Source organism: Alligator sinensis, unplaced genomic scaffold, assembly GCF_000455745.1.
Source record: "Alligator sinensis unplaced genomic scaffold, ASM45574v1 scaffold37_1, whole genome shotgun sequence".
In the NCBI taxonomy this organism is placed as follows: domain Eukaryota; kingdom Metazoa; phylum Chordata; order Crocodylia; family Alligatoridae; genus Alligator; species Alligator sinensis.
This window is the reverse complement of record NW_005841955.1, coordinates 1,549,770-1,567,030: the sequence shown is the minus strand read 5'-3', so window position 1 is coordinate 1,567,030 and position 17,261 is coordinate 1,549,770. Positions and strand designations below refer to the sequence as shown.

Sequence of the window (17,261 nt, the reverse complement as noted above, 5' to 3'; positions counted from 1 at the left end):
CTTTAGAGCAAGAGTTGGCTGTGACTTATGGCTTGTAAATTGGATCCAGTTATGGAGCTTTTTGATCCAGCCCATGGATGTGTGGCTTCAGTAGCAATCACTGACCCTATGCCACTACCAGTAAAAGTGCCAGTGGCAGCTGAGTTCTGGCACCTACCCATCTTCCCTCTTCTGATCCAAATTGGGTCAGTGTGGTCTGTAGCCTTAAAAGTGTTCTGACTACTATGTAGAGTCAACCAAGACTTTAATAACTTAAATAACTTGCATCAAACTTGCTCCTGAGTACTCCACCTAGCAAATTCATTTATTGAAAAAGAAATTTCATAGTGATTACATCACCACCACATTGTATTGTTAGCCACTCCATGCTTTCATCCTATTCATGCCACTGAATCCATTGTCTATAGTTAACCTCTCTGTTACATCCCTATCTGCTCTGACCCTGCTGAGCAGGATACATACCATAGGTATTTGAAGCAGTATCCTACAGTTCCAGAACTGTAGCCACTGAAATCAGCAGAGCCAGACTTGCACCCCACTCACTTGCTACACTACAAACCATTGTCACAAGGATAAAATCCCCCTGCTACTTGCAACCCTCAGCTTGAACACTCTGAATACTTTGTTAATGACCTCCAACCCCTTCTGGAAAATGCTGACCATCTCAAGGTAGCCTTGGTGAAAGAAGACTGTCTTGGTCTACAAGGCAGTCTCTCAATCTCAAATAACGCATCTCCAGAAACAAACTACCTAACTCCGATCTCATTAAGTTACCAGACCTTGCTTCAGACTCAGTTGCCAACTGTGCCCTTCCCCCAACGCAGATCATTCCAACACTGGACCAAACAACACAGATTGTTATTCAGGGTTTACTTTTTTTCACCCTCTCTTCTGCAAGACTTGTATGCGCCATGCCCTTCTGCTGTCTGTATTTGACAAGACAGGACTGGCCCTATGTGAAGAAAGAATGAATGAACACCTCTTGAAATGGATTCCAGAAAGACAGACATAAAAGTCTGTGGAAGAACACTTTCAACCTCCCTGAACACTTCATCACTCCAGAGTAGCTGTTTTAACAACAGACTTTTAAAAAACAGCTTGTATATGGAACCGCAGAACAACAAATCATCCACAGACTGGATCATATTAAGCATGGTCTCAGCAGAGGCCCTGGATTCTTATCCCATTACCTGCATTAATTTTATATCACCTGCGTTGGGTTTACCCTTGTTTATCCCTGTTGACATATTCAGCTCACATTTTCTTTTTCAGCAGTGCCCCTCTCCCCTATTCTTTGTATTTACTTTTCTTTCCATAAATTGCTCTGCTTTCTATAAGTCCATTCATAGTATCCCTCGCCTATGTGCCTCTCTACACCAGGGAGAAGACCGGGCAGGAATCTTAGAGACATACTGGTTCAAAAAGGCATGTTTCCATAGACAACGGCTTACGTTGCCAGATGCTGTATGTCTCTGAATCAGTTAATCTGTAAGTCACCATCCTGCCCCATCTTCTGCTTGACCTCAGATCAACTTGCCTAACTACCTCCCTCCTTTTTTAACCAGATAGTCTTTGATGTGTTGCTCTGCCCTGCCTCAGTAACATTGGAACTTTCTATCGTAAGAGTAAATTTTGTCTTTGCAAGAGCCAGATTTGCGGGTGCTTGATGTGCTTTTTCAAGCTTGTCTTTAGCAAAAACAGTGTGCATGTTAACAATCCACCATTCCCCAAAACCATAATACTCCTGTTTGACCTCTTTGAGAGAAGATGGGAGAGAACAGCAATAGAATGTGACTGATGCCATTCATTTTTTCTTAATGTACAAATAGTGCTAAATCTGAAGTGGTGACAATTGTGTAATGGTGACTTGAATTGTCTGAGAACATGCATACTGACACCATGTGTACAACTAAATATAAAGTACCTTTCAAATCTAAAAGTGTCAAAGCACATGTTCATCTTTTGTGGTCTGTTTGCTTTAAATTTCTAGTCGGAATGTAAAACTAATTTTTGGCTATTAACAATGTCCTGATCTCTTCCACACTATCTCCTGGAAAGGGACAGTGACCCAAAGTTTGTTTCTTCTAGCTCTCCCCTTCATTTTTTAGGTCTTAAATTGAAATCCAAAGTTCTAACACAAGAGACTTTCTTTAGAGTGCAGATTATTATCATGCAGCAATATCTTAAAGATTATTTAAAGGGGTGCATGTAACACACGTACACATACTACCATTAAATACATGTATTTAAAATTGTATATATTTTAAGATTATTCTCTGCTTTCACATATAGGAAACTAACCTGACAGCAGCTTTCTTTTCCTCAAATAAATCAAACTTGAAGCTTTTACCAACAAATGAATCCCTACTTTAAACAGCCCTTTCAGTTTAATATGAGTTAGTCTTCCTTTGAATAAATGTCCTGGGCAGAACATTGACCTTTTTGCACATCAAGAGGGGAGAACTTGTCTAGCAGGAAACTGAAGAAATTGGGGGAAAGCACTATTGCACCAGACTACTTTTTAAAAATATATTTATGGCCTTCATAGCTAGTATCTGACAGCCTTCCCATTAATTTATGAAGGTAACAAACTTAGATGGTCCTGGAGACTCATTTTTACCTTTTAAGTGGATTTAATGAAGTGAAGCTGACTGAGTGGTGGGCGGGCTGGGGGCGAGCTGGGCCCTTTTTCATGCTGCACGCGGGCTGTGGCCAGCAGCCCGGGCACGCAGGGTCGGAGAGAGGGGCGCGACAAGCTAGAATTAGGCACAGACTCGTAGCGGTAGTTTTAAAGATTGTTTACTTACACCAGAGATGGTCATGGTGGAGGCTGGAAAACTTGCTTGAGTTGCAGTTACAGACAAAGACAACACAAACGGTCACGTGGAGTTTGCTAGGCTCCACGGAAACAGAGCTCCGGATGCTCTGGGTGAGCACGCCACCAAAATTGGACTCGTAGATACGTCTTATAATTTTTATCGCTCGAAGACGGGAAGAGGTGGGCGATGGATCAGGTCGCCAAGCTCCTCTGAATCTCACACCGGGGTCTTTATTTCCCTGCCGTGTACCCAGAGTCCCCACAAGATGGATGTGGAGTCCTCTTCGGCTTGGGCGGAAACCGCTCAAGCCTCTTATACGGCTAGCAAGCCAATCACTAGCCGCCACGTGTGAATAATTTAGAACTAGCCAATAGCGGGGAACCAATTTGCATGCGGGTGGCGGGAACTCCTTTGCACCGTGCATTTCTCTTGCAAATTGAGCAGTGCACCCTGCAAAAGAAGCTGTAAATAGGCGGGAAACTCGTCCCTGCACCGGAGCCTTCCTCCGCAGCAGAAAACTCCACCGTGCAATGAAGCTGTAATTTGGTGGGGATAATTCTGGTGCCAAAGCGCACACAAAATCATACCTTTGGGTTATGACAAGTGGGAACTAAAGTAAATGAACAAATGCATTTGGATCAGAACGCTTGGTTGGTTGTTCTTGATGGGGCCACTAATTAAGAAGAGTCATGGTCATAAAGGAGTGAGAGGATTTGTTAGGTAGTTAGCTTAGTCTTCTGGGACTTTTGAATTTGGGACAGCTGCCTTGAATAGGTTCATCTGCACACAAATAGGAGATGTGACTTAAAATGAAACAATACATTCAGTGTGTTGTGTTCTTAAGTTGCTGCATTTCTATATGGAGCTTTTCTAAGATGTGTGTCTTGTTCCTAGGTAAAAACTGCAGTTGTTTGTGACTGGAGATTACAAATGCATTGATCACTGTGCCCAGAACTGAGACGGGGAAGAAAAGGTCAACTGACAAGTTGCAGTAGGAGGAGGAATTTTCCTCTGTTGGGGCTGTTTTGGTGTCCAAAATCACTGTGGAGTTCAATCATGAGGTCACATGTCACTTCTGGAATATAACATGGGCCACTGATAGAATAGAAATGTTTAATATATGAGAAGGTTCTTTTTTGAAGCATTTTTCTTCTGAATTTTGACGAATAATCTGTTAGCCAGATTTGAACTCAGAACTTTTTCCAGAAGCTTACTTCTGCTAGAGATTGGCAGAACTGTTAAGACCAACACAGCTCATATGAAGGAATATTCAGAATTTTTCTGACTTTACAAAAATAGAAAAAATATATAGTTTGTGTTCAGTTATCTTTTTTTTTTTTAGTATGATCTCCCTTGACATTAGTCAGTTTGGTCTAATGCATCTGAAGCGTGATGTCTTTCATGCAAAAGTCCTTGTCCTGAAAGTCCATAAATTCCTGCAGTTGGTTCATGGTGTTATTCTCAGTATTGCAACTCTTCCCACAAAGTCTACATTCAACTTGAGGAGCAGGTAGAAGTCTAAGGGAGCCAAATCTGAAGAATGAGTTGGATGAGGAAGCATTTCAGACCCACATTTTGTTGTTGTGGTCACTGCGGTCTGGAATTTGCAAATTGATGCCTTGTCTGGGAGAAGAAATGCTCCTTGAGAAAACATTCCTGGCACTTGTTCTTGAGGACTTCTAGCAAGTCTATACTAGTAAACTGCTGTATCAGTGGTCTATTGAGGGTCTTCACTGATCTGTTGAGAGAGAATCATTTAGTCACCGCTTCGCTGTCTCACTATCCCCATGACATTAATTGATGTTATCTTCAGTTTCTTGGAAGGTGGAGACTATTTCTACTGCTTGGTAAAGAGGTTTCTTGATATCAAGAGTTTTTCTGGAAATGTCAAGGTTTTTTTGATTCTGAGCCACCCCTCTTGCTGAAACCTTTCTCATGTCCAGATGTTTTTTGAGGATGGCATTCATGGACTCTGTATTGATGCCTACTATTTCAGGTATGTGCCTGAAAGCTGATTCTGTCATTCATTACCATTTATTGGGTTATATCATCTTTTTCTGTTATGGTGGCCTATATAGAATTTCCCAATTACTGTCTCGCTCTCGGTATTGATCTCACAGTTAAATGTAGCTGCCAGTTTTTTTCCCCTATGGCATAGGAAGAGGCATTATCTGTTAATGTTGTCATCCTGCCCCATGGATTTTTTTTGGTGTTAAACCTTTATTATAGAGGTAATAGATGATCATTCTGGTATTAATCTTCACTTTCTAAGTCTTCAGTGTCTGACATTTGTATACAAATAACAAAACATCACCTCAGAATATCAGTCTTTGAATTTATGAACATATTAAATAGTCCAGGCTAGTTATTTTCTGAATGCTTTTTATATCTTCACTAAAATGCAAAATGGGCTATTATTTGTGTATCAGTGTCATTTTAGCACATTGTCTAACTGATTCATAGATTCATAGTTGTAGGGTCGGAAGGGACCTAATAGATCATCAAGTCCAACCCCCTGCCCTGAGCAAGAGAGAATACTGGGCTCATATGACCCCAGCTAGGTAATTGTCAAGCCTCCTCTTAAAGACCCCCAAGGTAGGAGCTAACACCACTTCATTTGGAAGTTGGTTCCAGATCCTGGCTGCCCTGACTATATGAAATAGTGTCTTCTAATATCCATCCTGAACCTACTCTCAAACAACTTATGGCCATTATTCCTTGTTACTCCAGGAGGTGCTCGGGGGAACAGTCTCTCCCATTCCCCGCTGGTCCCCCTTGGTAAGTTTGTAGATGGCCACCAGGTCCCCTCTCAGCCTTCTCTTGTGGAGGCTGAACAGGTTCAGGCTCCGTAGCCTCTCGTCATAGGGTTTGCCCTGTTGTCCCCGGATCATGCAAGTGGCCCTCCTCTGGACCCTCTTGATACTGGCCACATCCCTCCTAAAGCGCGGCGCCCAGAACTGGATGCAGTACTCCAACTGTGACCTGACCAGTGTTGCATAGAGGGGGAGGATCACCTCCTTGGCCCTGCTCATGATGCATCTGTGGATGCATGACAAGGTGCGGTTGGCCTTACTGACTGCGTCCTCACATTGGCGGCCCATGTTCATCTTGGAATCAATAATGACTCCAAGATCTCTTTCTGCCACTGTGCTTTTAAGAAGGGAGTTCCCCAGCCTATAGGTATGCTGCTGATTCTTACTGCCCAAGTGCAGTACCCTGCACTTGTTGGTATTGAATCCCATCCTATTCTCATCCACCCACCACTGTAACCTGTCTAGGTCCAACTGTATCCTGTCCCTCCCTTCTAGTGTGCCCACCTCGCCCCAGATCTTGGTGTCATCAGCGAATTTGACCAGGGTGCTTTTCACCCCCTTGTCCAAGTCGCTAATAAAGAGGTTAAACAGTGCGGGCCCAAGGACCGAGCCCTGGGGGACCCCACTGCCCACATCCCTCCAGGTGGAATATGACCCGTCCACCACCACTCTCTGGGTGCAGTCCCTCAGCCAATTTGCAACCCATCTGATGTGTAGGCATCATTGCCACAGTCGCCTAGCTTTTTAATGAGAATGGGGTGGGAAACAGTGTCAAAGGCCTTCCTGAAGTCCAGAAAGACTACATCCACTGTGCCACCTGCATCCAATGATTTTGTGACCTGATCATAGAAGGCAATCAGGTTGGTCTGACAGGACCTGTCCCTAATGAACTCATGCTGGTTGCCGCTGAGTATCATCCCTCCTGCCGGTCCTTTCCATATGTGCTCGTGGATAATTTTCTCAAAGAGCTTCCCCAGGATCGAAGTAAGACTAACGGGCCTATATTTGCCCAGGTCCTCCCTCCTCCCTTTTTTGAAAATGGTGACCACGTTGGCCCTCTTCCAGGCATCTGGCCAGAGCACCACAAGTGCTCGTAAAGCTGTGCCAGGGGCCCCTCAATAACTCCTGCCAATTCCCTCAGCACCCTCGGGTGAAGAGCATCTGGACCTGCTGATTTGAACATGTCCAGCCCCTCCAGAAGTTCCCTAACTTGGTCCTCCCTGACCCTAGGCCTGTCAGAGTCTCTCCTGAGTCCATCCTGATTTTCAGTGGGGGAGTCTTGGTCCCTGTATAAACAATGGAGGCAAAGAAATTGTTAAAAACGTCTGCCTTTTCCTCTGGTGCAACCACCAGGTTGCCTACCGTATCCTGCAGGGACTCCACATTACCCAGTGCTTTCTTCATACACCCTATGTAGTTAAAAAAGGACTTTTTGTTGTCCTTGATGTTAGCCCTAGTTCCATATCTGCCTTAACTTTCCTAACAGCCCCGCTAGAAGCCTGAACGATGGAGGTACACTCCTCTTTGGTGATAGCTCCTCCCTTCAACTGTGTGTACGCCTCTTTTTTGGCTTTCAGGTGTTCCTGAATGCCTTTGGTGAGCCAGGGGAGCTTTTGAGCACTTTTGCCCCCTTTGATTTGCACTGGGACTGTCACCCCTTGGGCACGGAGGGTCATCTCCTTAAGGAACGACCACTCATCTTGGACACCCAGTTCCCCAACTCTCCAGGACCCCAGTGCCTCTCCTACCAATATCCTCAACCTGTTGAAGTTGGCCCTCTTGAAGTCAAGGGCTACTGCCTTACTGCAGCCCCTTGATACCCTGCGCTGTTTGGTGAATTCCAGTAGGCGATGTTCACTGTCACCCAGGTGGTCAAGAACCTGGAGTCCCCTCATCAGGTCATCACCTGTGGCCAGAACCAGATCCAGCAGGGCATTCCCCCTGGCGGGACTGTGCACCTCTTGGGTTAAGTGGAGGTCCTGTATCTCAGCCAGGAACTTCCGTAAGCGGTCCGACCTGGCTAACTGCTCCTTCCAGCAGATGTCCAGGTAATTTAGATCAAATTTAGAATTTGAATTTAGAATTTAATTCATGCAGTGAAAAGACTAAAGCTGTGGTTCAGCTCTGGAGCTCATGCAGCAGTTGATCATCATGAACCTGGAGTTCAATCCAAGAAGCATTGGAGCTTGTTCAGGGTGGCTTATTTTGGTTGCAAGACAGGAGTATTTGCTGACCAGCTGCAAGGAATAGTGTAGTAACATCCAGTAAGATGAAGATAAACATAGAACCTACATCTGAGGAGAATATCTTGCTAAGACAGGAACTGCTATCTCTGCACACAGTGCTTTAGGCTAAACTAGGAAGGAACCAGGATTCCAGCTCCTGATAGGTGATGACTGAGGATTTTTCTGGTTGTTTTTTTTTTTTTTTGCAGGTTCTTTATTAGCTTGCTTAGAAGTTGCAGATCAGGTATTCGATGGTACCTAGCAAGGTCCCCAACACTGAGTCCATCCTTTAGTGAGTGTTGGAAAGCAGCATTTGTTTTCAAGTGTGAAATAGGAGATATGATGCAGTATTTATGTCACCCTTAAAAGGATTTCACAGCACCCTGATTGAGAATTACTGCTCTAGATAATGGCCATACACATATTTTGCTTCCTCATTAGATTTGTTAAAAAGTTTGTGGCTGGATAAATTCCAAGATGCACAGTCCCATAAAATTTCTAGTTAATAAGGGAATTTTGCCTGATCGCTTGTGTTACCACATATGTAAAAAGGTAGGTAAAGGCCAGGTGACCTACTCTTATATAAAATATATTTAGGCAGTTTGGAGGTGCTCAAACCTACCTGTCTCTGAAAAACTGATTCTAGAAGTGCACCAATACATCGGTCCGATATCGGATCGGTACTGATATAAATCGTGGTCTTTCTGGACTTTAGGAAGGCCTTCAACACTGTCTCTCACCCCATCCTCATTAAAAAATTAGGCGACTGTGGTGTCAACGCCACACAGCCAGATGGGTCACTAATTAGCTGGATGGCTGCACTCAGTAGTGGTGGATGTGTCATTTTCGACCTGGTGGGACATGGGCAGTGGGGTTCCCCTGGGCTCGGTCCTTGGGCCCCCACTGTTCAGTATCTTTATCGGCGACTTGGCCAAGGGGGTGAAAAGCACCTTGTACAAGTTTGCAGATGACACTAAGATGTTGGGAGAAGTGAGTACACTAGAAGAGAGGGACAGGCTACAACTAGATCTGGACAGGTTACAGAGGTGGTTGGATGAGAATAGGATGGGTTTCGATACGGACAAGTGCAAGGTATTGCACCTGGGGAGAAAAAACCAATAGCATATCTACAGGCTGGGGAACTCCCTTCTTGTCAGCACAGGCAGAAAAGGATCTTGGAGTCGCTATTGATTCCAAGATGAACATGGGCCGCCAATGTGGGGATATGGTCAGGAAGGCTAACCGCACCTTGTTATGCATTCATAGATGCATCACGAGCCAGTCCAAGGAGGTGATCCTCCCCCTCTTTGCGACACTGGTCAAGCTGCAGTTGGAGTACTGCGTCCAGTTCTGGGTGCCGCACTTCAGGAGTGATGTGGCTAGCATAGAGAGAGGGTCCAGAGGAGGGCCACTCACCATGATCAAGGGGCAGCAGGGTAGGCCCTATGAGGAGAGGCTACAGGACCTGAACCTGTTCAGCCTACACAAAAGAAGGCTGAGAGGGGATCTGGTGGCCACCTACAAACTGGCCAAGGGGGACCAACAGGCAATGGGAGAGTCCCTGTTCCCCCAAGCACTACTGGAAGTTACAAGGAATAACGGCCATAAGTTGACTGAGAGGAGTTTCAGGGTAGACATCAGGAGGCACTACTTCACAGTTGGGGCGACTAGGAGCTGGAACCAACTTCCTAGGGAAGTGATGCTCACCCCTACCCTGGGGGTCTTCAAAACAGGTTAGACAATCACCTAGCCGACTCTTTCCTGCCCATGGCAGGGGGTCAGACTTGATGACCTGCTTAGGTCCCTTCCGACCCTACCAACTATGAAACTATAAAGAAAATTTGCTGTATCGGATACTGGTATGATGGAGCCTTGTATTTTGGCTGATAAATGTCCATGCTGCACTCATGGCTGCCTCCAGCTGGTAAATTGGAAGGGAAGCAGGGAGGGAAGGGATGTGGTGGGGAGGCAGATCAATACCCCCATGGTGAGGGAGGGGGTAGAAGCAGGCGCTGCCCATGGGGTGGGGACGGAGGTACGGCTCGTGGTGGGAGGAGCAGCTCTTGCCGCTGTTTGCACTCCAGGAGGGTAGGGGAGCTGTTTGCGCCCCAGATCTGTGTAGGGTGAGTGGGTGGGCCAGAGCTGGTGCTGTGCAGCTCTTCTTGGCAGGGGTTGGGCTTGGAGTGGATGCTGGTGGCGCTGGGAGGGGGTGCAGTCACCCCAGATTTCATTGCCACTCCGCTTCCAGTCCCGTGCCCCAGGTGCAACCTGGCTCTATGTCCTATCTGCACCCATGTGCTGGGAAGAGCTGAGGCTGTGCTGGGTGACTAGTAGCAGCGGCAGCATTGGGTGCGGAGCTGCAGTGAAATTTAGGGTAGATACAGCCCCCTCCCAGTGCTGCTGGTGTCCGCTCTGAGGCTCTTTCGGCACTGCTTGCAGCTCTTTTTGGCTGGGCTGGGCTGGGCTCAGAGTGTGTGCTGAGAGAGGGGCTGCAGCCACCCCAGATTTCACTGCAGCTTTGCTTCCAGTGCCACTGCTGCCTCCAGCCTCCCAGCACAGCCTCAGCTCTTCCCAGCACATGGGTGGAGGTGGGATTAGAGCCGGGCTGCGCCTGGTGGCATGGGACTGGGAGCAGAGTGGCAGCAAAATTTGGGGTGGCTGCAGCCCCTTCCAGCGCTGCTGGCACCCACTCTAAGCCCAGCCCCCATTGAGAAGAGCCACACAGTGTCAGTTCCAGCCTGCCCCCCGCCCTCCTGGGGTGCAAGCAGCACTAGGAGCCGCCCCCACCCCCATGAGCTGCACCTCTGTCCCATGCCACCAGCCCACCTGGGTAGCGTCTGCCCCTGCCCCTTCCCTCACTGTGTGGGCTGTTGTTCTGGCCTGCCCCCCATACCTCTTTCCTCCTCTTCCACCACACTGGATTTACCAGCTGGAGGCAGCTGTATTGGATAGGTATCAGCCGATATGCCTCCTTAAATATTGGCTATCAGTATTGGCCCCCAAAATCTTTATCGGTGCACCCCTACCAAATTTAGCCATCAACATTCCAGCCATGCATTTTACTTGCCTTAAAACTGTGTTTGTATTCCTGCATGTAAAATCTCTGAAATCCTGGAAGCTTCTGAAAGCCTCAAACAGACATTCAGTTTCTTTTGGGAGAAATGCTGCTCTCCCAGAAGAAACCATGAGCATGAAGAAGTTCACATTCTTCTCCCAGAGTAAAAATGACCACTCTAGGAAAAAATAACCTAGTCAACTTCCTGGTTTAAGTCGCTGACAGGAGAATTTCCCCTGAGAGAGCAAATGTCTGTATATGTCTGTATTTATCTCAGATGAGAACGTAGTCCTCCAGCATTCTCTCTACCCCCCCCCCCCCCCCCCCCCTCCCCCTCCCCAGACCCCCCACGTTCCCTCCCCCCCCCCCCCCCCCTTCCCTTGCTCATCAGAGACAGTGTGTCACTCTCTGGACTTCGCTGCTCAGAACATCTCCCCCTTCACAATCCCTATGTTATGTTGCAAGGGAAGAAAAGGTGACCCTAGGCATTTTGGGGCAGCCAGTTAAGGCTGCCCAATGCACTGCTACCATCTGTTCCCAGACAAAGGGAGTCTGCAGAGATGTGTGCACAGGGCCCTCCTCTGGCTGCAAGCGTACCACTCTTCAGGGTCTCAGCATTTGAATGTTTGTACACACTGCTTTCAGTAAGTTTCTCTACTAGGAGAACAAACCTGGTAGAATTCTCCTAGATTATTTGAATGTCTGTATGCAGCCTAAATCTCTCCTGACATATTGCTAATACTGTAGTGTCTGTACTCATTCATGCTTCTTATCCAAAATCATACTGTTGTTGGCAGTTCCTTGATTCAAAATTCATCTATATCATGGCTCATTAATGGGTCTTAAGGTGATTTAAAAGTCTAATCTTTGAGCCACATATCTGTCCACAGAAGTTGCAGGTCTTTCTACAGGGGAGACTATAAGATGGGATTCCTCTGGTTTTCCTTCCTCCACCATCTCTTCTTTAATTCAAAGGCAAGTTGCTTTACCTCAAAATGGGCTGCTGCTTAGTTGAGGTTGGGGCATCATTGGAGTCAGCTGGCAGCCAGCTCCTTCCAGCTCTAGATGTTGGCATCTGTTTTCTTGAGGTATGCCATCAATATGTTCTTGTAGCCCTTCCTCTGGCCACCACAAGATTGCAGGCCACAACTAAACTGGGAGTAGAGCACTTGTTTTGGGAGTTGAGCATTCACATACAATGTCCAGCCCAGCAAAGCTGGTGCTTGAGGGTCACCAACTCAGTGGTGGCAGCATTGGCTTCAGGAAGGATGCTGGGGTTTGTGTGGCTATCTTCCTGTTCGATGTGGAGGATCATTGCTGGCGATACATCTCCAGGCTCTTGAGATGACTGTGGTTGGTCACCCACGTTTTACATCTGTAGAGGAGAGCGGGGATGATGACTGCGTTGTAGGCCTGGATCTTGGTGTCTTTCTGGAGATCGCGATGAAAAAAAGACATGCTGAAAAAAGAGAGAAATCCTAGCCTATGGCCTACTTACCCCTGTGGAAGGACCTGCCACTTCTGTGGATGAGGTCGGTGGCTCAAGGATTAGATGCGTGAGCCATGGTAGAGATCATCCTTGAATTGAGGGATTGCTGCTGCCTCCATTGCCACTGACCTGTTTGCAAGAATTGGGTCCTTGTAGGTTATTAATATCAGTTAATAGGCAAAAAAAAAAAAAAAAAAAAATTGTATATGCTTTGGTAGTTGTATTTGGAAAATGGTTTAAACTCCCTGCTTAACTGAAACCGTAGTTGCACTGAAGACTGGTCTCCACTGGAAGTAGGAGGACACACCTATGATTTTGAAAAGAACTCATAATAGGAGAATAGACTAGAAGCCCTAGTAGACAGTAAAATTGTCTTAGGAATGGTTAGCTTGGTTAGTGGACCCTTAAAAAGGAGAGACCATTGTAAACACCTCTGTAGTGATGAACAATGGTGCCACTGTATCAATCAACTTCTTCAGCTCCCTGAATACTAATACCAGACCTGTTGCACTGGACAGGAATCAAAGCAAGGCGCTTCTATCTTGGGCAGAAAATCAGCTTTCCAACTTAATACATGCAGTTTTGTGGAGCTGACTCTTTCGGGGGTGGTGGGGGGGAGCGGGGAGGGAGGAGGGTGATGGGAGGGTTGGGAAAGGTGCACATTTCGTATGGGGAAAAAATATGATAGTTAAAGACCCAGTGAAACTTAGTATGTATAAAGGGAAACTTTGAAAGGACAAATGTCAAAAAACAGTCAGCAGTCACTGCTCGTTCACATCTCTTTTTGTGCTTCACTTAGTGTTTTTTTCTTTTTAATAATGTGTTGTTAAGTATATCGCTACTGAAGGTAACGGTGGGATATGAGATGAGAGAGAAAAAGCATTGTATTAGTTTGTTAAAGGTGTTCACAGGTGTTGTTATATCATGTGTACGTGATTTAAAAACTAGCCAGTTCTGTGATCTGTAAACTTATTCTGCTGAGTCTGAGGTGCTTAACTTCTGGTCTGTGGGCCAGGTCTGGCCTACAGCACCAAGTGATCCCATGTGTGGGGTTCCCTGTGAGTCTGGAAACTTGGTGGTGGGGGAGTGGTGGCAGCATTAATTGCCTCTTCCCTTCCTGCGAAAACTGGAGACATATGTAGATTTGGGTCCTGTGTACTGAATCTGGCACTTGATCCTAGTGCACAGGGCTGGGCAGGGGCAGTTCGGGTTCCAAGTGCCCAGTCTTGGTGCAGGGGTGGGGAGTGCTGACCCCTCGACACCCAGTCTCGGCACAGAAGTGAGTGGTACCTGCCCTCTCCCTGGGACCCAGTCCTGGTGGGTTGGAAGGTGTGGTGCTGGGCCCTTGGGGTCTAATCCCAACATGCAGGGGGTGGTTTCAGCATCCTGAGCCCTATCTGGTGCACAGATGGGCTACGTGCCACTCATCTGACACCAGGGTGCTAAAGGATATTTAAATGCTTTATTGATGAAAAAAGTGTCTTGGAAAATAAGTCATGTTACTTTAGCTTTTGGGTTTGTATTGGTTAGAGACCTGGCTTGAAATCAAGACTTAGATTTAACTTGTTCTCATTTCAGCCTTGGATAGATCACATTCCAGGAGAGATGGAGGTTTCAAAAATAATTGGAGCTTTGATCATGGAGAAGAAAGCGAAGGAGATACAGAGAAAGAGTAAGGATAATTTTATCCAAGATATTGAAAGTAAAAATGTTTAATTATAAAAATAAGCTTTTTGTAAAAAGGAAGACTTGACAATGGACAGTTCGTCTTTCCCAATTATATAGTTGATCCAATAGAAGATATCACTAACAAAATCCTTTCCTCTTGCATTTTTTCTGGACCATCACACCTGTCACACCACTCTAGCATTACTATTTTTTTGTAAATTACCATTATTACTAGGCTACAGTATTATAACAATTTGTTTTGGGTTTTTTGGGGGGTTTTGTTTTTTAAAAAGATTTTTCAGTAATTTAATGCTGAACAAGTAAAATCTCATTTGAAATAACTTGTTTGTTTTTAGCTGTTCTTTGTGGCCAAAAGCTTATATTAAATTGGAAATGATAGAAAATACACACTTCACAGATGCTGTAATTATTCTCAAAACAAGCAACATATATTGGGGAAATTAAGAGTTAAAAATGTAAATTAAATGTGAACATTTTAAGGTAAGCAAATAAAGTTAAAGCAGCCAAACAACTTTAATTCTGCCATAGAATAATGTTACTATGCAATAACTGTAGAGTGACAACATGGTATTTAATTTTTGTAATTCCAGACAGGATAAAAAATTACTTTCAAAGAAACAAGATTTCTTCACATCTTTTTCTAATTATGTAGAATTAGAATTTTCTTTATTCCCCAGCTGTTTGCTTCCCATCTTTTTTACATGTTTGGATTTTATTTAATTCTTAATTTCTTGGGTTTGTAGTATTTTCTGTTAAAACATTTTCTCCATCCTTGTCACATGTCTTATTTGGGTGCCTTCTCAGTCTGAATCTAACTCTTTGGGAAGGGTAGTGGCAATCATGACAAGACAGATATTTTAAAGAGGAGGGTAAATTTCATGTGACTTATTTTTTTTGAAGATTTATTTGCCAGCTTGGTGAGGAACCTTAGTGAAAGGTGATTACTTAACCAAAAACTATCTATACACATACAATTTCAGCAAGTGTTTGCTGTGTATTTTTTTTTAAATAACCTACTAGAGAATCTGACATTAGGATTCTAAATGTCTTAATTGTTTCTGCTGCTTTTTTTTTTTAATAATAGACAGACTAATACAGTAGTGCTCAACCTCTTTTACCTGGTGGGCCAGATGCATGGAGTAGGACCAGTCCATCAGCTAAATCAAGTCCCACAAGCCAGGATTGGGATCTGAGACCTGGCCCCACTTCCTCCTGCCACCATGCCCTGGGATTGAGTCCTGGAGCCTGGTACCACCCCACCTGGCCCTGTGCAGTGGGATCAGGGATGTGATCCAGTGTGCAGGCCTGGGTTTCCCCACGGGTTTAGAAATTTGGCAACAGGAGAGTGATCTCACCATTCCTCCATTACCAAACTTGCAGACCTCTGGGGTGCTCTGTGTGCAAGATGGCACTATGCTGCAGGCCAGGGACTGAGCACTGCTGGACTAATATATTTACTTGTAAATTTTCAGTAATTTGGATTAAGTGCCATAATTTTTAAGAGGGCGCCTCACTTCTGTATCAAGTAAATGGAGATTGAGTTCTGTTTTGAAGTGAAAAATTGCTTAAATTTTAGCTATCTCTCATTATTAATATCATCATCATCATCAGGCATCTCATCTCTATATGAATGTAACAGGTGTATATCTCAAGGCTGATCATCACAATGGGCTGCTCACCTATCTTGCTTGCCATGCCTTTGATGTAATGACTAAGTTATTTCTAAGCAAGAGGCTGCCCATTTTAATATCCCAATTTCTAGGGTTCTCACACAACTCCACCCTTTATTGTGTCCCAAGCCTCGCAGGTGTTACTACCATCTATCACTTCTGCACCACTCTGGTGTTAGGTTCTACACCCCTGTATCTACACCTTGCTGGCACTAGACTCTCTCTGCACTCTTGTGCCCGTACTCCTCTGATGCTAGGGCACTTTGCACTCTTGCATCTGTACCACTCTGGCTCTAGGGTTTTCTGCACCCTTATATCTGCACCCCTCTGAGCTAGGGCTCGCTGTGCTCCTCTAGCTCTAGGGCTCTCTGCAACCTCATATCTGTGCCCTTGTGGCTCTCGGGCTCTCTGCACCCCTTGTATCTGCACCACTAGGGCAATTCTCTCTCTCTCTCTCTCTAACACTACCCAAATTCTAGGATCTTATCTCCAGGTACTAATGAGGCCTCCAAACCTCCCCTTATAGCCTCACCCTGGTCCTCCGGTGTAAACAGAAACACAAACAAAAGCTTCTAGGTTATAACTTAAGTATCATCAACAGCAACAGTACTACGCCTCCTTTAGGATCAAACTTACACCCTTAATACAGCATGCTCCCATAGTCTTAAGTACCTGACAGGTTCCTAAAGTCTCACAGCACTTGAGTAGCAAAGCAAAAAGCATTGGTACTCAAGCAGCCTTCACAAGCAAGAGCTCCTCCTCTGGCAGTTGCCAGAGAGAAAGTGTCCTGCTATCTCCAGCCCTGAGCCTATATATCCCGGAGCCCTGCCTCCATGTGACTCCTGCAGGTATTACCCTGGCAACCTGCAGCTGGGGAGCTCTTGACTAGGCTTGTTCAACCTTAAATGAGCAGGCATACCTTAGTGTCCTGGTACAGTGAGCAATGCTTTTTAATAAAAGCAATATTCCATCAAGCATAACAAATGGATTTAAGTAGTAGAGAAAGATGCACAAGATATATCTATATGGCCTCTGGAGTGAACCTAGGAATGCTGTCAAGAAATAAACTCCACCAACTCTGATCTGCTTTGTGGGCATCCAAGCCTGCAAGTTGGACAGTGGTGACAGCCTGAGTGGCCTGGGCACCTGAGGGTATGGAAGACTATGGGAAGATGATAGGAGATTTGCCTTATTCTGAATGTACGAGTCTGATAAGAAATTGATCTGTATACTGTTAGGCTTAGGAAGAACATTTGTTGTAGCCTCTTAAATAGGTGGTTAGTATATATTGCCCTTTTAATTTCTCATTTAGCGTATCTGTGAAAATTGTATCAATCTTCTATTTCATAAATTATTTGAAACTTATACTAGTTACATAATTTAGTTGTAAACTAACTGGGACAAATTCTCATCCTTCTTATAGTTCATACTTGATCCTTTCTGAGAGACTTGTATAAGCATATCTTTTCTAAACACTGAAAACAATTATTTAAATAATATA

General features: G+C 45.1%; 1 protein-coding gene across 9 annotated transcripts in view; it reads left to right on the top strand.

Annotated features, from left to right (window-relative positions):
• Window positions 1-4,323: 4,323 nt before the first annotated feature.
• Window positions 4,324-17,261, top strand: part of SENP6 (SUMO specific peptidase 6) — a 114,750-nt gene continuing 101,812 nt past the window's right edge. For 3 of the 9 annotated variants that reach the window (XM_006020481.2, XM_025200088.1, XM_025200091.1), the window contains exons 1-2: window positions 4,336-4,815; window positions 13,980-14,073. In XM_006020481.2, the coding sequence (XP_006020543.2) occupies window positions 4,755-4,815; window positions 13,980-14,073 (155 nt within the window). In that variant the 5' untranslated portion in view covers window positions 4,336-4,754. Of the gene's footprint in view, window positions 4,816-13,979; window positions 14,074-17,261 lie in introns of all 9 variants that reach the window. The other 6 variants (XM_025200092.1, XM_025200087.1, XM_025200089.1 and 3 more) reach the window with 4 other exon arrangements.